This window comes from Staurois parvus, unplaced genomic scaffold (genome assembly GCF_062004578.1).
Source record: "Staurois parvus isolate SC_StPar_1 unplaced genomic scaffold, SC_StPar_1.0 ptg000580l, whole genome shotgun sequence".
Classification (NCBI taxonomy): domain Eukaryota; kingdom Metazoa; phylum Chordata; class Amphibia; order Anura; family Ranidae; genus Staurois; species Staurois parvus.
This window is the reverse complement of record NW_028318376.1, coordinates 2,034,446-2,058,275: the sequence shown is the minus strand read 5'-3', so window position 1 is coordinate 2,058,275 and position 23,830 is coordinate 2,034,446. Positions and strand designations below refer to the sequence as shown.

The following is a 23,830-nucleotide window of genomic DNA, read 5'->3' as shown; positions in this document are numbered from 1 at the left end:
CTATGGGCTGCCTTTCTCTTTCGCTATCATTATAAAGAGTAGGAAATTCATATCTGACACATTAACCACTTGCCTACTGGGCACTTTTACCCTCTTCCTGCCCAGGCCAATTTTCAGCGCTATTGCACTTTGATTGACAATTGCATGGCCATGCAATACAGTGCCCAAACAAAATGTTTATCTTTTAACAAATAGAGCTTTCATTTGGTGGTATTTAATCACCGCTAGGGTTTTTATCTTTTTTTAAACAAGAAAAGACCAAAAATTCTGGCAAAAAAAAAAAAAAGTTTAGTTTTCTTAGTTTATTATAAAATTTTGTAAATAAGTGATTCTTCTCCTTCACTGATGTGCGCTGAAGAGCCTGCACTGATGGGCACGGATAGGCTGCACCAATATGCGGCACTGACTGCCAGGCCTGATGGGCACACTGAGAAATGCCGCTAACCAGCTCTCCTCTCCTCATGCGCTGTCAGCATGAGGATAGGACTGACGACAACTATTTTATATTTACAAAGTGATCAGCTGTGATTGGACACAGCTGATCACATGGTAAAGGGGGGCTCTGATTGGCCCTTTACTTGGACATGTGATCAGCAGTATCCGCAGGACACAGGGATCACAGATCGCGCACTGTGCATGCTCCGGGGGTGTGTGTGTGGTTCTAGCCGACCACGCTATAGCAGTCTTTTGGCTATAGCACGGTCAGGAACAGGTTAAAAAGAAGAATCAAGGATGTGAGGTGCTGGACTCTGGCACAGGTAATGTAGGTAACCTAACTAGATGTAGATGTTTTTCACAAGCAGCTTTCTTGTGTACCATGGCCACAAGCGAGCCCTTGGTGTATTGTCTTTAGATGTAAAAAAAAAAGATAAGTCCAGAAACAGTTTAGTAAAAACAAAGTTCATTAAAAATGCCAAGGGTGTCAGGATTGAAAGGTCCCCTTTCAACAGGACTAATATATAGCAAATGAGGTTTAGATTTAGTATTCTTAGTATTTTTAAAAACAATAGCTCTAGAAAAAAAATCTAGTGTCAAATTAAGATTTTTCCCTCACTCTGTAATGTGTTATTTGAAAATACAACACTAATCTAAGCCTCAGCTGTTATAGCGCTCATGAAGGGGACACTTTGAACCCCCACAATACATTGGCACTCAAACGTAAGATACAAGCACATGCCTGAATATTTTGAGGCTCTCGAAGAATACATTGTCTGGAAGAAGCCTATAAAGCTTGTATTTCCTCGAAATTTATATTACCCACGGGTTCTTCTATGGAAATCCTAACAATGAACATGCCTTATCTGGTCATTTTTGGTATGCTAAAGAATATGAAAACACAACATTTTGTATTCCTGATATGTGCCTGCTTTACCATGTACTTGTATGAAAAAGTATTGTTTGTATTGTGAAATACCTGGTGTTCCTGTCAGTCCCCCTGCTTTTCTAATTAGAAAAAAAAAAAAAAAAACTAACCACACTAGGCATGGAAACACAACGAGGTCAGTTTTCTAGCTGTGGTGGGAGATAATCTAATTGTCAGGATTGTGCAGACATGCTCTATCCCTGCACAACCATTCACTGGGAAGATCAATGTTTTGCTGTTTCTCCTCCCCTAGCTTTCTAACCTCCTTATGCAGCTGGGAACAGAGGGTATGCGATCACTAATATAAAAGTGTGTGTTTGTGTGGGGGTTGTTTTACAAGTCGGAGGTTTATACACTGTGTTCCAAATTATTATGCAAATGATATTTTTCTCATTTACCTAAATAATTGATGTAAATAACAGTCAGCATAATTCTCATGTTATCAACTATTAAGAGTACAATTCACATTTTATTGAACAAACCTCCTAATGATAACAGGATTTTTGTTAAACATAAAAAACTTACAATGCACTGTTCCAAATTATTAGGCACAGTAAGTTTCAAAACACTTTATAGGTTGTAAAGAACTTAAAATTGTCATTTATTGTGTTTGCAGCATATTTACTGAAATCAAAAGCTATTTCAATCAAACTTTTAACAACATTTTAACTTTTTAAACATTTTAACAGGTCATGTTACATTGTAACATAGGACCCCTTATTTGATAGAAGCTTCACAAGTCTTGCATCCATTGAACTTGTGAGTTTTGGACAGTTTCTGCTTGAATTTGTTTGCAAGATGTCAGAATAGCCTCCCAGAGCTGCTGTGTGGATGTAAACTGCCTCTCACCCTCGTAGATCTTTTGCTTGAGGATGCTCCAAAGGTTCTCAATAGGATTGAGGTCAGGGGAGGATGGAGGCCACACCATGACTCTCTCTATTTTTATCCCCATAACAGCCATTGATGCAGAGGTATTCTTTGCAGCATGAGATAGTGCATTGTCATGCATGAAGATTATTTTATTACGGAAAGCATAGTTCTTCCTGTACCAGGGAAGAAAGTGGTCAGTCATAAACTCCACATACTTTGCAGAGGTTATCTTTACACCTTCGGGGACCCTAAAGGGGCCGACTAGCTCCGTTCCCATGATTCCGGCCCAAAACATGACTCCACCACAGCCTTGCTGACGTCGCAGCCTTGTTGGAACAGGGTGGCCGTCCACCAACCATCCACTACTCCATCCATCTGGACCATCCAGGGTTGCACGGCACTCATCAGTGAACAGGACTGTTTGAAAATTAGTCTTCATGTATTTTTCTGCCAAATGCAGCCGTTTCTGCTTGTGAGCATTGGTTAGTGGTGGCCGAATAGCTTAATGTTGTCGTGCTCACAGTCTTATATTCTTGTATGACTAAGTACGTTAAATTCTTCTATTTATGCATATTTAGTAACCATCCCTGTCTATCCAGCAAGGGGATACGGCTACGGGGATAGTTGCAGGGTTTGTTTCCTCAGCTCATTTAAGGTCAGTTATTTTTCCCATCCCTCTATGTTCAAAGGATTTTTGGCAGGACATCATCAAGGTGCGATAAATAGAAATCACCCTGAATCTAAAGATAATTATCTTTGTTATAACTGCATATTGTCTGCTAACACATTTATGTGAGCACGTTCAGTTATACTGCACTCACCCAACCCACTTTGCAGTCCTAGTATTCCTCAGCTATTCTGCATTTCTGTAATTTTTCTTGAAAAATAAACAAAAAACTGAAATAGAAAAAAAGTCTGATCCATGGAAGCCCCACCTTGCAACTTACTGGACTTGAAGGATCTTCCACTGACAGCTTGGTGCCAGATACCACGGTATACCTTAACAGGTCTAGTGGAGTACATGCTTCGACAGGTTATGTTAAGTCATGTTATTGCTGATATGTGTATTTTTCACATTACAAACAATAAAATCTTCCATGTTATTTATTCTACATCTACACAAAACAAACTTAATGGAAAAGACCAATGATTTTAGTCATCCCCATTCAAGAACAACTGATACAAAACTGGCTTCAGCAATGTAGTCATTCAACGCACTCTCTTATTATATATATTTATTTTAAATTGCATAATCAAGAAGAATTGATAGATAGAAAATTATTATTTTGCTGCAACAAAGCAATATTGGATTTTTCCCACCTAAAAGTCAAGCTTTTAAACTTTCATAAACCTACATTTCTGCAACAATGATTACAGTATGTGCTGGAGTCCAGTCAATACACTGGAACGTAAGCTTTATGGATTTCTTTTTGCTGGTTAAATACATACTTGAGACACTTAATTAAAATGGCATTATATTTGAGAAATATTTAAACTGCATTGTTCACATTGCTGACTGAACCGAACCAAATTTATATCTGTGGGTACATTATTTTCCATTAGAGTGAGTGACTCTTTCTTAAAACTCTCCTATTGTATGTATTTGTACGTATACCTAAAAAGTGCTTTTCTCAGCTTGTTTTACAAGATCCTCTCTAACACACTGGTGCACTGTGCACAATCTACTCCTATTTTTTTTTTCTATTTTCAAAAATGTAACTCATTCTTTATGCACACTATCTAGTCTGTATTGGAATTTTGATTAACAACTTACAACTGACTCCTTAAGTATACTGTGAAAAAGGCATCAAGTACATTACATTTGGCAAGTACAGTAGATTACCATATTGCAGTGACAGAAAATGAAATTTAGTTCTTTCAAATCAAGACATTTAAAGAATATATAATCTCAAAAAAATGATAAACTGTAGAGTACCAGTCCATATTGTGACTGCATTCGTTTTCACTTTACAGGCTAAGAACTTAAAATCCTTTTTTTGCAAGTACAGAAAATACTTATGGATTTTGCCAGAAATTCTGTACCCTTGTCACTTCCTGTGAGCCTAGCTGAAAGTTACCTTCCTTATGTAAACAACTAATCTTCTCACCCGCCATTTAATAGAGATGGAGAGGAAAATGCAAGTTTGAGTTCCAGCCTTGTTGTTAGGGAGTATGGGGAAGGGCTCTTTACAGGAAAGAGCCACCAGTTAAGAGATACATCCGACAGGATAGCTACCGAAAAGGCTACTTTGTGGGGGTGGGCCTGGCCACAGACCTGCATAGAAGCTATGTAAGAGAGCTCCAACACACAGACGCTTACTTTAGGGACTCACAGCTACTGGAGACCTCCCAGCACAGGTGAACATGCTCCCTCTAAATCCCCTGCCTTCTGCTGACATGCCTACGGGAGGAAACTATCACTTCAGCCTGCAGAAATTCACAGACGACTTTTCTCTGGTCAGGGATCAGCTCATCCAACATGGTGGTGGCAGCCAGAGCTAGCTCAGGACAGCTGCGATCGATAGATCGCCTAAGTGACACAAACAGAGCTCCCTTTGCATTCTGGTGAGTCCTCTTCTCCCCCTAAATTCCCACTACACAGAGCCAGCTAAAACCCAAAAATCTAGAGAGGGAAACACATAGGGATTCCGCCTTAACCCACATGAGACATCTGCGCTTCAGCCCCGTTTGGTCAGAGGATTTTCTGGCTACAACCCTGCCTGCCACTTTGGCTGACTTGCATGACATGCTGCCAGCGCTGAGAGGCTCATTACAATCTGACATCTCCATGTTAGCTAATGTTTCCAGAGCTGTGAAGGATCTGTTACTCAGAATGTCTCAGGCTGAAAACCAGGATCAGTAATATTTTTCATGCTCACAATGACTTAGTAAAGGATCCAAGATGCCGATGGGTAGTTTGGTTTCCTCTCTTGACTATATTCCCTGAATTGTCAAGGATTGGAACACTCCTCCCTAGCCTGACATACTTGTGTCTGTTTAAGGACTTTCTAGTGAGAAGGAAGAAAGGAGAGACTGATAGAGTTGGTGTGGTGATCCAACAGGATAAGGAATTTCTTGCTTGGCTGCATAGGAGCATAAGTAAATCAAGGGGGAAAAGCCTGCTTTTTCTATGCTGACATAATGTTTTGTACAGGAGTTCCTGAGTGAAATTAGGCTAAGGAACTGCCTCGAAAGAGGCGACCAGTACTCTCATGGCAAATCTCACTGTGGGATATCAGTTGTCGAGCATGAGCTATTAGAGAAATAATTTTCTTTTCTGGAAGAAAGACTCAAGCTTGGGATGTGTCCAGGATCAGACCCGTCTATTCCAGGTGAAGGGACGGCTGGAGAGCAGATTTGTTGAAACTGATCACCCATCTTAAGGCCTGGGGCAGCTGAATTGTCTTGTGGACATTTTTTGAGGGCTGCAAGGGACATAAATCATACAGTAGGTGGTTGTCTAAATAGCCTGTGGCTTTGATGGCCTGAGTTCTGAGAAGGGCAAGCAAGGGTGCCAAGACATTTGTGAATACACTGGCAGCAGAGGATAGTGTGACAAAACTGGAAATGGCTGTTTGCCACTGCAAACTGTAGAAGTTAAACAAATAAAATGGTGTTGCGCTAATATCAATAGTACTAAGGACACAATAATTAGAAGAGTGGGGAGACAGAAAAAATAACCCCAAAATAGAAGTGATAAGCATAAAGGCCTGAATCCAGACCTAATTAGGTGCAATATGAACTGTGACAAAGACAATGTGAGTAATAATCAGCAAGTGAACATAAATAATACATAAAAATGTAAAGGCCTGAACCCAGACCCAGAAGTGCAATATAGATTGTGATGAAATACAACGTGAACAATAGTCACCAAGTGAACATAAATAATGTATTCAACATAATAGGACTAACACGTCCTAAATAAAAGTGCACAAAAAACAGTGCAAAGAAAACTGTGCCAAAATCAAATGGCAAAAAATATGTACAAAACTAATACAAAGTGCATGAAACTATAAATGCATGAAACTGTAAGTGCATCATAAATAATACATAAAAATGTAAAGGCCTGAAACCAGACCAAACTAAGTGCAATATGGATTGTGATGAAAACAACGTGCACAATAACCAACTAGTGAACATAAATGATGTATTCAACATAATAGGACTAACACGTCCTAATTAAAAAGGGTACAAAAAGCGCCGTGCAAAGAAAACTGTGACAATCAAAAAGCAAAGAAATATATGTGCAAAACTAATCATTAAAACCTAGAAATCATTAAATTAAAATCATAAAACCTAGATTGTAAGCTCCAAGGAGCAGGGCCCTCTTTTCCCTCTTGTATTGAACTGTATTGTTGCTGTATTGTCTCCTGTTATATTGTAAAGTGCTGAGTAAACTGTTGGCGCTATATAAATCCTGTATAATAATAATAAATGTGTGTTAATAAGCACAAAAAATAATTAAAGCAACGTGACATATAACAAATAATGAGTGCCCATCAAAATAAACATAAGTGATCATCAAATCGGCATAAAGTCCATGTAAATAGACCGCCAACTCAAACGAACAAAGCAGCTGGGTGAAATGAATGATAAATCCGTCACCAGCTAAAATGCCTCCTCACCTCCACGCCAAGACCCTAAGGGGCCACACAGCTTTCAGGCCTCACACTCCCAGGGCCCTTAATAGATATCCAAGATGATAGAATCACACTGATCACAGGAATATGGCCTTCCTCACCGTATAACCATAATGATTTCAGTAGTGTTGAAACTGGTAATCCTTTTCACAGGAACATCAGCCAGCTCAGACGCACCACAGAGGAAAAAGAGAGAGCACTCCCATAGTGTAGTAATGTTAAAGCAAAAACTTTAATAGAGAAATGCCAAATGAACACTTACATCACATCAATTGAATTCAGGCCTCAAACAGATATATTGATATGGGTTTATACTTCCAAGTGTACCAAAATGGCGGCGACCATCACCACGCTCCGCTAACAGACCCACGCGCTACGTCACTGTCCAGTGATTTCATCATTGTCTGGCACCAATGGCCATACATATAAGATTAAGCAGTTTATCAACTGTGGCACTTCCTTTGTGATTTATGGGCTCATCTGCCCATGTGGCCTCCTATATGTTGGCAGAACCATGCGTCCCTTGAGGGTCAGGTTTGGTGAACACAAATGTTACATCATTAATCACACGGAGAGCAATAAAGGCAAAAACAAATATTCTGTACCACGGCACTTTCGGGAGGCACATAATGGTGATCCATCAGGCATGAAAGTCTTTGGGATTGAACCCATCACAGGAGATTCAGATGGTGGAAGAAAATTCCAGAGACTATGCAAGAGGGAGACCTATTGGATCTTTTCTCTGGGTTCCCTCTCACCCACTGGGCTTAATGAAGATCTTGAGATACATGGGGTCATTCACTGACCCCCGTTATGCATAGGAACCTTCTGCTGAGTTGTACATGTTCCTTACAGTCTTACTCTCATCTGTTTTGTGTCTCTCCTAAACCCCCCCCCCCCTCTTTAGTGCTAGTTCCATCCTTTCCTTCGTGACCTATAGTTAGTATACCATCCTCTACAGATGTATGGTTTAGATATATTTATTTTCATCAGCTATTACTATATTATCTCAGTATAGCTACCAATACCCTGCATCCTTACACACTAGGTTGCTCACTTCACACGGATTGTGTCACCCTTATGCGCATGCGCTCGACCGCATTCCCAGGCGCTTGTGCCTATGGGTCATTCATTGGTCACCCATTTTTTCATTCAGTTTCCATATATGTGTGTGTATGTATATACATGTTTTTTAACAAGAAAGCAGTTACTCATATGGACATGTTACACACACACGTGTGCACGCATGTGTTCCAGTGAGCTCTCTCCAGGCACTTCTTTCTTGTCATACAGGTGCTTGTTCCATAACACCTTTGACATCTAAATAGAATTCTTATATATAACACACATATACAGTGGGGATCGAAAGTTTGGGCACCCCAGCTAAAAATTTGTATTAATGTGCATAAAGAAGCCAAGGAAAGATGGAAAAATCTCCAAAAGGCATCAAATTACAGATTAGACATTCTTATAATATGTCAACAAAAGTTAGATTTTATTTCCATCATTTACACTTTCAAAATAACAGAAAACAAAAAAATGGCGTCTGCAAAAGTTTGGGCACCCTGCAGAATTTATAGCATGCACTGCCCCCTTTGCAAAGCTGAGACCTGCCAGTGTCATGGATTCTTCTCAATAATCGTCTGGGAAGACCAGGTGATGTCAATCTCAAAGGTTTTAAATGCCCAGACTCATCTGACCTTGCCCCAACAATCAGCACCATGGGTTCTTCTTCTAAGCAGTTGTCTAGAAAACTGAAAATAGTTGACGCTCACAAAGCTGGAGAAGGCCATAAGAAGATAGCAAAGCATTTTCAGATGTCAATATCCTCTGTTCAGAATGCAATTAAGAAATGGCAGTCATCAGGAACAGTGGAAGTTAAAGCAAGATCTTGAAGACCAAGAAAAATATCAGACAGAACAGCTTGCAGGATTGTGAGAAAAACAATTCAAAACCCACGTTTGACTGCACGATCCCTCCAGAAAGATCTGACAGACACTGGAGTTGTGGTACACTATTCCACTATAAAGAGATACTTGTACACATATGGTCTTCATGGAAGAGTCATCAGAAGAAAACCTCTTCTACGTCCTCACCACAAAAATCATCGTTTGAACTTTGCAAATGAACATATAGACAAGCCTGATGCATTTTGGAAACAAGTTCTGTGGACCGATGAGGTTAAAATTTAACTTTTTGGCCGGAATGAGCAAAGGTACGTTTGGAGAAGAAGGGGCACAGAATTTAATGAAAAGAACCTCTGTACAACTGTTAAGCATGGGGTTGGATCAATCATTCTTTGGGGTTGTGTTGCAGCCAGTGGCACAGGGAACATCTCACGAGTAGAAGGAAAAATGTATTCAATAAAATTTCAGCAAATTTTGGATGGCAACTTGATGCCATCTGTGAAAAAGCTGAAGTTAAAGAGAGGATGGCTTCTACAAATGGATAATGATCCTAAACACACCTCGAAATCCACGGGGGATTACATCAAGAGGCGCAAACTGAAGGTTTTGCCATGGCCTTCACAATCTCCTGACCTCAACATAATTGAAAATCTATGGATAGACCTTAAAAGAGCAGTGCGTGACAGATAGCCCAGAAATCTCAAAGAACTGGAAGACTTTTGTAAAAAAAAGGGCAAAGATACCTCAAACAAGAACTGAAAGACTCTTGGCTGGCTACAAAAAGCGTTTACAAGCTGTGATACTTGCCAAAGGGGGCAGTACAAGATATTAACTCTTCAGGGTGCCCAAACTTTTGCAGACGTCATTTTTTTGTTTTCTGTTATTTTGAAAGTGTAAATGATGGAAATAAAATCTAACTTTTGTTGACATATTATAAGAATGTCTAATCTGTAATTTGATGCCTTTTGGAGATTTTTCCATCTTTCCTTGGCTTCTTTATGCACATTATTACAAATTTTTAGCTGGGGTGCCCAAACTTTCGATCCCCACTGTATATCTTTTAAAAAATTTTTAAAATGTATTTCTTATATATTTTATATTTCTTATGATTCCATGTTTATGCATACACACGTATACCATACATTAATTTTACCAGATATTATATTGTAACAATACTTATTTCATTTTATTTAAAATTTGTAAACCATAATACGTTTTTTGCAACATTTTATATTAACATTTATGTTTATAGTAGTGATTTATCTACTTTGTCCCCGTATATAGTATCACATATGTACTGTCTCCCATTGTAATGTACAGCGCTGAGCGAACTGTTGGCACTTTATAAATACTGTATTATAATAATAATAATAATAATAATGACATCCATCCTTGGTGCACTGCATTGCCACACATGCTTAAGTTTAATCACATATGACTATACTAGAATAATAGTACACACCCTGTAGGCTGCATTTCTATGAATTAATAAGTGTCACTGCTGGGTTCCAGATTTACTCTCTTCATTAAATCCATGTCCCATGGTTGTCTATGGCAAGGAGAGCACTAGGCAGCATCGTAGTGTAGTTCATCCATCCATTTATTTAAATGCGAGCAGCGCAGTACATCACCAGGGAAGGATTTTTAATATATATATGCATAATTTTTTTTTATTTGCACACTTCTTATGGTTCTTATGATTGTCAATAGTTTCAGTGATTTTATTTATACATAATTATATATTTTTATAGATCTTTTGTGTTTACTTATACTATGTCAATTGCCACTGTGACCCCTCCCCCCTGCATAGGGGAGTGTCCAGGACGGACCATGTGACCTTTGGTTCAACTAGTAGTGAGCATATAAAAGAGGGAGCAGACATTTATTCAGTTGGCTCTGAGAAAGAGGCAAGTCCTCGAAATGCATCAGCCTATTGGATGTCTACATTCCCTATTGCGGACTGTTACTCAGCGCGGTGTTGACTAAGCTGTTCTTTTATGACGTGCCTTGACTTTATTGTTGTTTGTGAGTACACCACCTATTTTATTTCATATTAAACATTTTTTATGGTAATGCACTAGGCCTGTGCGCCCTCTGTTTGTTCTTTACTCATTCAGTATATTTGGATTTCCCCAGTCTATTGAGGGCAGCAAGGTGTGCATGTTCCAGGACATTCTTAATGTGGCTGAAGCCTGCATTGAGTCCATCCCCAAGAGCAGGAGCATTTGTGTTTGCTGGTTCTCTGTTACGTCTGATAAATTAGTCAAGAGACCCACCAAACAGATGTCTTCCTTTGAACAGCATACATGTGAAGAGCATTTTGCAGGCAGCTGTCCAAACGTTTAGCCATAACATTCTGTGTATGTGAATGAAGATTAGAGCCATTCTGGAGAGATGACTCACAAAAAAGCAGAGAATAAGGCAACTTCTGTAATTGCTCTGAAACATCATCATCCTGAAATACAGGGTCATATTGATTGCTCATTGTCCTAGTCCAGTTATCTGCAGCTTGACACTAGACTTATAAGGAGAGCTGGTTGCAGGGCTGGGCCTACAAGATTAAAAAGAGCCTTTAGGAGTGTCTCAGATTACCTATCTGCAGAATCTTTGAAAGAAGGAACACCTTCAAAGAGATGTTTGTTTAGGAGAGAGATGGTAGGATGAACCACAGTAATAGCCCACTTCTCTGTAACCAAAACGAGGCATGGAGCACAGTATCGGATGTGACAGGAGAAGGGGGTGGTAATGCATTTTGGAGCATGCGCAGTAGGTTCCTTCATCAGACCTCAATCTGTTCTCAGTCCGGTGAAGGAGCCTACTGCACATGCTCCAAAACACGTTACTGCCCCCTTCTCCTGTCATATCCGACACTGCGCTCCATAACTTGTTTTGGTTACAGAGATATTCCTGCTTTGACTTCTTGACCCTTACGGACTGTGCTGCCGTTGGAAGGCTGGATGTCTCATCAGGAACCACGGATACCACACGATGAGTCTTTTACCATTTTTATCCTGTAAGTGCAATTCACTAATTGTTCTCTAATAAATCGTTAATGCTACACTTAAAGGCTCCTTCCTTTTCCTTATGTTCCTTTCAGGAGAGACCCACTCATCATAAACACATTCTATTTATGAACAGGGAATGTTTGCAGGTTTCTGCAGGGCTCTTTGTGCCCAAGGGGCACGGCGAGATGGAGAAGAGTCAGGTTGCCCAATGCCAAGGCTTTTGTGCACAGAGACAGTAACTTTCCAATGTTAGCAAGCATATTGCGTGAAGCTCCTTGTTCAATATAGTGACAATCTGGGAGAAAGAAATCTCCCACAGCTTCCTCCAACACTGCCTCAACAACGTCTTTATTCCCTTCTAAGTCTGCATCCTCTAGGACTGGTATATCGGTCCCTGGACAAAGATGGCTGTATTAAGGTTGTAGTCCTATTAAGGAAATGTGACAGTAGATGCAGCAAAATTCTACTCTAGTAAAAAAAAAGCTACTTGCGTGCCTAAGATGGACCTAGAATCAAATGTTGAGACTAGTTTTAAAAACGAACAAAATATACCTGTGCTCAAATCCCAACAGCTAGTGCATGCATTTATCCATCAGGTGCTAAAGGGGTGCAACCACATATTAACACTAGAAATTCTGAAGGGCCATCTGCACACTGGTATATACCCTTTCAAGCAGACTTTGCAAACCATTTTAGAACCTCTTTTAACTCTGAGGAAGACGGGATCCCCCTTTGAAACGCGTCAGTTTGACCAAGATTCTCTCTCCCTTCCGGTTGGAGCTCGCACTTGTCATCTAACCTTGTGTTGGTTTTGGATGTTATATACCTTTTTTACTGCTACTCTTGTGAGTATAACTTATCAATAAATACATGAATTGCTTACTGAGGTAATGCGCAAGGTTTGTGTGCTCTTTTCTTTTGTTCTCTACTACATTTATTTTTCTGCTACAGAGCATGGCAAAGTTATTTGCAATAAAAAAAAAACACTTTTTTAATTTTCCAAAAACTGCGATTCTGGAAAAAAAAAAATTATGAAAAAATTATGAACCACTTAAGCTTGCCCACATGACTTGTACTGCAATCGTGTGGCAGCTCCAGGCCAGGTGACATACCTGTATGTTGCAATCTTTCTTTCACGCATGCCCCCTGCTGACTAGTGCTGTGACTGGACACAGCATAAGTTTGACAGCTGATTTCAGCCAATGAATTTGGCTGAAGTCAGCTGATTGGCTGTGTAACCACACACAGAACTCTGTGTACAAGAAACAGGGATCTGGCTGTTTATTCTACCTGATAAGCATTGTGGAGGTAACCAATTACCCCCCAGGTATGACAAAATTGTAAATTAAAGTGAATGTCGAGTTTGGCATATGTTTTATTACATTTTTCTAAGCTTTCTTCATACGGTCTTTACTTATTACTGGGGAGCTTGCCAGTTAATTTATTTAAAGAAAAAAAGGTGCTACACCCTAGTGGTCTTTGACCTCTTCCATGTTGTCCAGGTAGATCTACACCTCTCAGAGGTTGTCTACCCCTGGTTTAACAAGTAGGGTGTAGGACAAAGGCTATACAAACATTTTTAATGACGTATTTCCTACATGTAAGATTCATAAGTGGTTAAAAACCCATTTTTCCATAAACATCATAAAGGATAAGTACACCTTTAGTAACGCAATACATAATACACCCATATTTAGGGTGTAACATGTTACCAGCCCCCGAAGCCTTCTATGCATGAAGGTAAAAAAATCTTCTGTGTGCTGCTTCCACCATAGCCCGATCCAACAATGTTGCATGAGAGCCTCGGCTGTCCTGGGACTCTGTCTCATTAGCTAAAACAGCAGCGGAAGCAATTGGCTCCCACTACTGTCAATCACAGCCAGTGAGCCAATGAGGAGAGAATGGACGAGGATCCAAGTCACAGCTCTGTGCATCTTATGGAGGCATAGAGCCAGGCTAAAGAGCAAGCACGCACGCACCAATGCCCACATAACATGCAACTTGTTATTAGGGGGTACTGGTCAAGAGGGAGAAGCCAGAAACGCCTGTGGGGGACCTGAGAAGGGGATCGGGGCTTCTGTGCAAAACCATTGCACACCGCAGATAAGTATGACAGTTTTTTTTTTTTTTTTTTAAAGCTAAACCTTTAATACCACTAACTCTCAAATATTACTTTCAATTAGCCATATGTCCTGAATTATCATATTTCATCACTTATTTATGCAATATACCAGGATCTGATTTAAACATTACATAACACCAGAGTTCCATTATCTTATAACGAATATACATATATTATTTTGCACCATATTGTTATGAATCCTTTAATGCAAACCTGTTCTTTCTACATGCAGTGCAAATCAACAGAGTTGCTTTAATTGGCCTCTCCATACACCTTTTCTTTGCTTTTTTTTGCCTCACTATTCAGCTGTTGGGAGCAAAAGATAATCGAAGCTGAATGGAGTTGGGGGAGTGAAAGAAGAGTATGTGCTGCTGGGAAAGGGGGATTATAGTGAACCTGCTACTTTGCTCTGCATCTCAAATTATGTGTATATGCACGACTGATTAGCTAAATGTCCCCACACAATAAATATACAGTGTATATATACATATAAAGTGCATTCAGAAAGTATTCTGACTCCTTCACTTTTTTCAATTTTGTTATGTTGCAGCTTGATACTACAGTTGTTTAAATTCATTTTTTTCTCATTAATCTACATTCAGTACCCCATAAGGACAAAGTGAAAACAGAATTTTAGAAGTGTTTGCAAATTTTTGAAAAAGGAAACACTGAAATATCACATTGGCATAAGTATTCAGACCCTTTGCAACAAACACTTCAAATTTTAGCTCAGGTACCTCCCATTTCTCTTGATCATTGCTGAGATGTTTCTACACCTTGATGGGATCTGGAGAAGGCTACAAAAATAATTCTGCTGCAGTACAGGTTTCCAAGAGAACAGTGGCCTCCATAATTCTCAAATGGAAGAAGTCTGGAACAGCCAAGACTCTTCCAAAGATGGTCGCCCAGCCAAACTGAGCAGTCGGGGGAGAAGGGCCTTAGTAAGAGATAACCAAAAACCCGATGGTAACTCTGACTGAGCTCCAGAGATCCTGTGTGGAGATGGCACAAAGCTCCAGAAGGACAACCATCACTGCAGCCCTCCACCAATCTGGGCTTTAAGACAAAGAGGCTAGACAGAAGCCTATTCACAGTGCATAAAATATAAAAGCCTATTTGGAATTTGCAAAAAAAAGCTTTAGCAAACTCCAAGCAGGCTTTTATGTGTATTGCAGTGAGGAGAGGCTTCTGTCTTGTAGCATTCCTCACATCTGTGCCTTGCAATAATCCTGTCTCTGAACTCTGCAGGCAGTTTCTTTGACCTCATGGCTTTTGTTCTGAAACCATATGCTATCTTAGCTGTAACGCCTTTTATAGAGAGGTGTGTGCCTTTCCAAACCATGTCCAATCAATTTAATATACCACAGGTGGATTCCTATAAAGTTGTAAAAACATGCCTGCTCTCTGAAAGAGATCAGTTAGTAAAAGCAGCACAGTATCATAAGTACAGTGACAGTGTATAGTATTATCACTAATCATTGTAATAATGTCAGTGGTGATGTCAGTGGCAGTTTGACACTAACTGATACTGGAAAGATGTGACCAATTGCCCGCTGCAGTATCGCAGTCAACTATAGGTTGCTGATTGCCGCCATTAGTAGTATTAAAAAAATAATTCTAGTACACACACACATATATATATATATATATATATATACACCATAGTTTGTAGAAGCTATAACTTGCACGCAAACCAATCAATATACACCTATTGGAATTTTTTTAATTTAATGTAGCAAAATACAATTTGGCCAAAATTTATGAAGAAATGTGATTTTTTAAATTTTTTTATTGGAAAGGTTTTTTTTTTTTTTATTCGTAGCAGAAAGTAAAATATAGTTTTATACCATATATTTTAGTTTTAAAATATAGTCAAATACCACCAAAGGAAAGCTCTGTGTGAAAGAAATTACCTAAATTCCATTTGGGTACAGCGTTGCATGACCGCACAATTGCCAGTTAAAGTAGTGCATTGCCAAATAGAAAAAAAATGGCCTGGTCATGAACGGGGTAAAATCTTCCGGGGCTCAAGTGGTTAAACAATCTAACAAATAAAAGATTTATATAGGACTTAGAGGACATCGAACATTAAAAAAAAAGGATTCAGTCGGAATAAAAAAATATTATAAAAGAACAATCTTTGAGCATGTATCTGGTCATGGAACTATCCCCTGTTGTCTTGTAGATAGATATTAAGAAAACATTTAGGCAACTCTAGAGAGTCAGCTGCTCTGAATATTCTCCCAAAATCAAACACACTGGTAGTGACTTTGTAGGTAATACCTTGGAAATGGTACTGTGACCAGGCAGCTTAGGATTACTGCTATTACAACAAATAGTCAAGTGTTAGGCTGTCATGCAGGCTTCATAATGAAAAACCTCTGTTCACTTTTTTACTATAGCTCTTCGTTAAATTCATGTGGAAGGGCTTCAAGACATCTTAAACCATTTTTATGTAATGTTGCCGAAGCAGGCAGTGCATTATCATTTTTCTGTATTGATCTCTCATCACAGACTATTTTTTCAGTTTCTTTTGTTGCTGCTCTTTCTGACAGCAATTACACTTGTAAGGCTAAGAATAGGAAAATGAATAATCTACAATATATTTCATTACAGAAAAAGGGCAAAATTCCACAGTTTATTGTCATATGAAGATATGCAAGCTTGTTGCTAGAAATGGAAACAGCCTTATTCATATGAGCAGGAAAACAAAAGGGCATTCAATACAGAACTTAGAAATCAGCAAGTAGTATGGTAAAAAGTCTGAACAAAACATGGCAAAGCAAGTTGAGCACTTTTAAGGTGTTAAACTATAGACAGCCATTTTTGTTAAGGTCATACCATCCACTTCCACACAGAGGTTAGCTTACCCCCCGTTAGTAACATATGCTGATTCACTAAGCCTGTCAATTTTTTTTTCCATCTGTGCCACAATAAATACGGTGATTTGTAATCACTTTCTGTCCCATAGTCAAAAAGTAAGAAACCCTTCCAAAGTGAAGGAACCCCTTGTTGTAAGCAAGGTCACCAAAATAAATGTCCCCTTTGGAAGGTTTCCCCTCTATTTTGGGTGACAATCCAAAATTTGTAACCATCTTTCACTAGCTCCTAGTGATAACAGTAAACAGGACAGAGAGGATGAACCTCCTTAATGGGGGCACAGACAGCAATCAAGATCAAACAGGTGTTCTAATCCCCCTGCACTCTATCCAAAACTAAAATAAATATTTGCCTTTATATATACTCTAGTCAACATTTATATTAGTGTAACAAAATAAAAGCATATACCTGAGCATGCCGGTAGTTGATCATATTCTTGGGAAAGTCTATTTATTTTTACATCATTTGGTGCTCTTCGAGTGGGTGGTAAAGGAGCTTCTAAACAGTGATCTAAAATGTGAAGGATAAATGGCTATGATAAAAGATTTTACAGCAAACAGGGCACTTTCCATTTATTTCAACCCACTAACAGCTCAGTTTTCTACTGCAATTGAAAAGTAAATACCAAACCATTACTAGACACCTTCAGACATTTACAGTGTAACAAACATGACAATGCTGCTGTGCAAAGTTGCTCCTCCTCCAGAGTGGGAGCAATCCAATTTAGGCCAGATCACCAGGTGAAAACAGAGGGGAAAAAGTCTAAAAAAATAATGCAGCCACCACATCTAATGATTGACAAGCTGTAATATATTACATTTTTGGTTTGGGGTTTAATACCACTTTATAAATCGGTATATGTTTCATAATTTATAAAGTACTTACACAGAGATCAGAAAAACACGCAATGAGGGCATGTTGTGCCAATGAAATGTTTGTATCAATACTTTTACTATGCATCAAATTTATGGAGCACTTTCACGTACATCGGAAGGCACTAAATATCTTTTCGCCTCTGCATGATCAAAATGTTCCAGTTTAATAATCAATTTTAACAGATCCCTGTTACCTGGATGACTGGCCTGACTGCCTTGTCCTGTCATTGGTGCTTAGTGTGGGACTTCTGACATTTTAGTTTTGGGTCATGTAAGAATTTCACCCCCCACCGCCCCAAACACTGGATGCCTCCAGTGACCACGTATGTTACCAGTTTAAAGTGGTATACTGGGGTGATGCCTGCAGCTAAAGTCATCATTCCAATTCTGTTTTTTTCTGCAAGCGATTCAGTTTTTTGTAAAAGCAATCCTAGTGGCTAATAAGCTGCTGGATTGCTTTTATAGGTGGGGGAAGTGGTGATAGTAATACAAGTGATTTAAAAATACAAAGACAGTGTAAAAATAAAATGTTTTTTAAAAAAAAATTAAATTTAAAAGTGTACCTGCCAGCCCCAACCCGCCCCACCCCACCCCCCGTGCACAAAGGCAAACACATACGTAGGTCATGCATGCATACGTAAAAGCAATTGCACCACTCATGTGAGGTATTGCCGTAAACATAGCGAGAGTAATAATTCAAGCACTAGACCTCCTATGTAGCTCTAAACTGGTAACCTGTAAAAGCTTTTAGAGTGCTGCCTATGGACATTTTTTAGGTACCATAGTTTGGTGCTATTCCACAAGTGTGCACAGTTTTAAAGTATGACATGCAAGGTATCTATTTACTAGGCGTAACATCATCTTCTAAAATTTTACCAAACAATCGGGTATTATATTGTGTTTTTGTTTAGTAAAATTCATTATAGTGTATTTTTGAAAAACCACTGCACAACTACAGTGACATAAAAAATCGCAACAACCACACTTTTAGCTAGGGCTTTTGAGCTAGCCACTCTTTTGAGACAAACGCTATCATGGTTCACCAAAAAACCCCAGAACAGATGGACAGAGATTGAATTAGGTTATATTTATCAGATTCACACACATTCACTGCTACGCCCTTTTCATTATGCGTTACCCCTATCCTCTCCCCTGAATCTATGAAATTCACCCTCAAAATATAATCAGCCTGTGTGAAATCCCAGCAGTTATTGTCCATATGCTCTCTATTGTTGACTGCTTTGTATAATCCAGAGCTCCCAGATAGTCTGTCTTACCCACAGATGAGATTTTCAGCAATTAGTGGGATATTTCAACTCCGTCAACTGATCAATCCGGTTTCATGCAGGATTTGGTCATTTGAGGAGCTTAGGGCGTGGAAATCCACATTACCTGCATCAGCCAGATATATCTATTTGCAGTTTCGTCTTTATTTCCATACCTTGAATTCTTCTCTGACGCTAGCTCGCCCCACAGATTTTGAGAGGATAGCGGCTAAAGGTCCCTCCCAACAACATATTATTACCTCTTGAAGACGAACTTCAATGCCCAATCTCTCTGAAATGTTGGAAGATGATTTGGGACTCTGTTACTAAAACCTCTGGTTGTGTTGTATATAAAGAAAATGTATATAAAATAATGATGCATTGGTACAAGACCCCTGTAGCGCTTCATGCAATCAACCCAAATCTGTCTGACACGTGCTGGAGGTGCATGGGAGGAGTAGGCACCTTGGCACACATCTTTTGGTTCTGTCCACAGATTTCCAGTTATTGGGCTATAGTTGGAAAGGTAATGGAACAAGTACTCAATGTTACCCTTCCCTAGACCTGCTACACTATCTTTTGGGGCTACCCTTTAGGGGTATTTCTAAGCAATCTAAGAGGTTGGGAATACATATTCTGATGGCTTCTAGATGGGTAATACCACAATTCTGGAAATCAGTTGATGCCCCCACACTACGAGCGATCTCTGAAATCAGAGAAATGGAATATCTTACAGCTCCATTGGTTGACTATTCAGGTAATTTTCGACCTATTTGGGAATCAAGGGATCATTCTCTGGTAGAATTTCTTCCTCTCCACCTTATATAGCTCAGATACCTCTTTACTTACCAAGCCTCTGACAACTACTGTAACCCAACAATGTGCAGGTTTGTGTTGTCTTGTGTTTTGTATTGTCTTGTGTTTTTGTATTGTACAGTTTACCATGCTGTCTAATTATGTTCATATTTCTTTTGTTTCTGTTCTCTTTTATATTGATTGTGGATTTCTTTCACTGCAACGTTCACACCTAAAGTGTTTTTAATAAAAATTTACAATAATAAAAATAAATAAATAAATAAAACATTGCCACTTGGGTTACCTTGAAAACGCTCAATAATACACATGAAATGGTTTACAGATTCTGATTATTACCCCCATTTCCCGCTAGTTACATTTTTCCTTTGCTGCAAGTGCATTTTTTATAGGGATGGAAGATACCAAGTATAAAATGCAGAAAAAAAAGCACCAAAGAAAATTAAAAAAAAAAACACCTGAGACCTAGAGTAAAAGGGAATTCGAAAATAATGAAGAGAAACAGAAGAGGCAGTGATCGTAACAAATTTCAACACTGGTACAAGAAAAATTACGGCAAGCCACTCCGTGAAAGATAACTGTCACAGTTTCTAGTGCTGTCAACTGAACTGTCAAGCCACCAAGTAGTTGGTGTCATAGCATATCACATGTGCAGCACCATGGCAACTGCAGATTAAACAAGGCTAAGTTGGCAGCTTCCTTGACTGTAAAAGGTAGGCGGGTTCAGTTCCATTCTAAGAACTCCCAATTCAAAGTAAGCAACACTAAAATGCTAAGCAATACTTTTATTTGAAAACATGTATTGAAATTTTTTTTTTTAACTAGCATACATGTCCTAATTACCTGCTCTGTGAAATGGTTTTGCACAGAGCAGCCCAGACCTCTCTCTTCTCAGGGCCCTCTGTCGTTGCTTGAGGCTTCACCTCTTCTCTGGAGTACCCCCATAGCAAGGTGCTTGCTATATAGGCATTCCTGGAGATTTTACCCTTTAACTCACACATAACAGCTTGGCCGTAACCCTGATCCCTCCTCATGGGATTAGACTGACAGCAGCCGGAGTCTATGGCTCCCGCTGCTACCTCCATGTCCTGAGAGAGAGCAAGCAGCACCACTGCTCTAAATCGAGATCAGGCTCATTGGCAAGTATTGGGCGGTGGGGGTGGGGGGAGGTTGGGCTATTTTGTTTTTTCAGTTTGGATAGAGGGTTATAACCCCTTCACTTCCTGTCTCATAGCCAAACAGGAAGTGAGGAAATCCCTGCAAATTAGGGGAATTCCTTGGGGACTCCCAGGTCACCAGAACTAGTGTCCCCATTGGAAGACATCCCCTCTATTACTTTTCTGGGGACAACCAAAATTTGGGATTTTCTTTTACTTTCATTTTCAATGGTAATTGTAAACAGGACAAATAGGGTGAATTCCTCTCCACTCTATCCACTAAAGGTTTTGCCTTTAGTTATACTTTAAGAATTTACAGTCACTTTAATCTTTAAAATTGATTTTTTTTGTTATAATGTACTACAAGGACCATGCATCAGATATTAAATATCCAGCATATTTTATAAATGTAGAGCATTAAAAAGAATCATAACCTCCTAGTGAAATAATCTGATGCCTATTATATGCCAGGAAATTGCTTTCTTATTAGAATACATTCTTGCCAAGAGCACACATGCATTCTTATGTCAAACATCTAACATATTGTAATGTTAGTAGCATCCTCTTAACTCTTTCCAAGGATTGCAAAGCAGAAACACACAAACGTACCTTTAAAGATCGTATTCTGGGATTCAAATTTCTATAGAAATGTACATTTTTTTCAGCTGATTCAACAACGTTTTGCACATTCTGATAATATTGTCAATAGGCAGTGAATCACGTATAATGAAAATTGACTGAAAACTATAGCATTCGCAGAAATATGTTGCACTTGCCTGATTACATTAAGTTAGCCTCTGACAGAAAAAATACAGGACAAAAATAATTTTAGTAAACCACTTATTTCACTTACATTTGTTATGCCAACTCAAGATTTTTTCTCTCAAAATATTCAATTCACAAAAATAAATATTGCTTAGGTGTATAATTCTTTTTTTTTTTCCAGATGAAATGCACACCGAAATATTTAAAGCCTCAATGGCTTACAAAACATTTTACTGAAAGTAAAACTCTAGGCATTTATAAAAGACACAAAATACTGTATTTTCTGGCGTATAAGACGACTGGGCGTATAAGACGACCCCCTACTTTTCCTGTTAAGATATAGTGTTTAGGCTATACTCGCCGTATAAGACTACCCCTCTTCCAATGCACACCAGTGGGAAGAATCGTGCCCCATCATTGGTGTCAGTGGGAGGAATAGTGCCCCATCATTGGTGTCAGTGGGAGGAATCGTGCCCCATCATTGGTGTCAGTGGGGGGAATAGTGCCCCATCACTGGTGTCAGTGGGAGGAATAGTGCCCCATCATTGGTGTCAGTGGGAGGAATAGTGCCCCATCATTGGTGTCAGTGGGAGGAATCGTGCCCCATCATTGGTGTCAGTGGGAGGAATCGTGCCCCATCATTGGTGTCAGTGGGAGGAATAGCGCCCCATCATTGGTGTCAGTGGGAGGAATCGCGCCCCATCATTGGTGTCAGTGGGAGGAATCGCGCCCCATCATTGGTGTCAGTGGGAGGAATCGCGCCCCATCATTGGTGTCAGTGGGAGGAATCGCGCCCCATCATTGGTGTCAGTGGGAGGAATCGCGCCCCATCATTGGTGTCAGTGGGAGGAATCGCGCCCCATCATTGGTGTCAGTGGGAGGAATAGTGCCCCATCATTGGTGTCAGTGGGAGGAATAGTGCCCCATCATTGGTGTCAGTGGGAGGAATAGTGCCCCATCATTGGTGTCAGTGGGAGGAATAGTGTCCCAACACTGGTGTCAGTGGGAGGAATAGTATCCCATCATTGGTGTCAGTGGGGGGTGGAATAGTGCCCCATCATTGGTGTCAGTGGGGGGTGGAATAGTGCCACATCATTGGTGTCAGTGGGGGGTGGAATCGTGCCCCATCATTGGTGTCAGTGGGGGTGGAATCGTGCCCCATCATTGGTGTCAGTGGGAGGAATCGTGCCCCATCATTGGTGTCAGTGGGAGGAATAGTGCTCCATCATTGGTGTCAGTGGGAGGAATAGTGCCCCATCATTGGTGTCAGTGGGAGGAATAGTGCCCCATCATTGGTGTCAGTGGGAGGAATAGTGTCCCAACATTGGTGTTAGTGGGAGGAATAGTATCCCATCATTGGTGTCAGTGGGAGGTGGAATAGTGCCCCATCGTTGGTGTCAGTGGGGGGGGAGGAATAGTGCCCCGTCCTTGGTTTCAGTGGGGGGGAAGAAAAGTGCCCCATCGTTGGTGTCAGTGGGGGGGAGGAATAGTGCCCCATCGTTGGTGTCAGGGGGGGGGGGGGGAGGAAAAGTGCCCCATTGTTGGTGTCAGTGGGAGGAATAGTGCCCCATCATTGGTATCAATGACACCAATGATGGGGCACTATTCCTACCAATGACACTTGCTGGCCCCTGTTCCAGTATGGTGCTGCTGCAGCCAGCATATGTGGTTGCAGCAGCACCTCTGGACGGCACACTTACTGGCCGCTCCTTCAGTCGATTTTCGCGGGGCCACTCGGCTCCGCCTCCTCGCCGATGTATGGCCGCCTGTGTGCCTTTCCTGAGCTACAGTTCTGGCGGCCAATCACCGGTGAGGAGGCAGAGCCGAGCAGCCGCGCGAACATCCAGTGGCCAAACCGAATGAAGGAGCAGCCGCGCTTCCTGGACCGGATCGTCGTGGGACCGGAGCCAGGTAAGAGACAGCAGCCCCTGCCCAGCCCTGTACTTAGTGTCCCTTGGAAAGTGTCAGTATGCCATATACCGGCGTATAAGACGACCCCTGACTTTTGAGAAGATTTTCAAGGGGTAAAAAGTCGTCTTATAGGCCGGAAAATACGGTAATACAGCTCTGTAATCAGTAATAAAATATTAAATGTCCTTTTTATAAGTGCAAGCAGTTCACATATTGACCGATATCCTCTTGCAGCCCTTGTATAGCAGCAATGGAGT

The 23,830-nt window shown here is 40.2% G+C and overlaps 1 protein-coding gene across 5 annotated transcripts in view; it reads right to left on the bottom strand.

The window, feature by feature from the left end:
- The window catches only part of CBLB (Cbl proto-oncogene B), a 263,546-nt gene that overhangs the window by 3,020 nt on the left and 236,696 nt on the right, over positions 1 to 23,830 (bottom strand). For 4 of the 5 annotated variants that reach the window (XM_089692245.1, XM_089692243.1, XM_089692242.1 and 1 more), the window contains one exon: positions 17,196 to 17,297. The exons of the other annotated variant lie outside the window; for it this stretch is intronic. In XM_089692245.1, the coding sequence (XP_089548371.1) occupies positions 17,196 to 17,297 (102 nt within the window). The remainder of the gene's footprint in view (positions 1 to 17,195; positions 17,298 to 23,830) is intronic. 5 annotated transcript variants of the gene reach the window in all.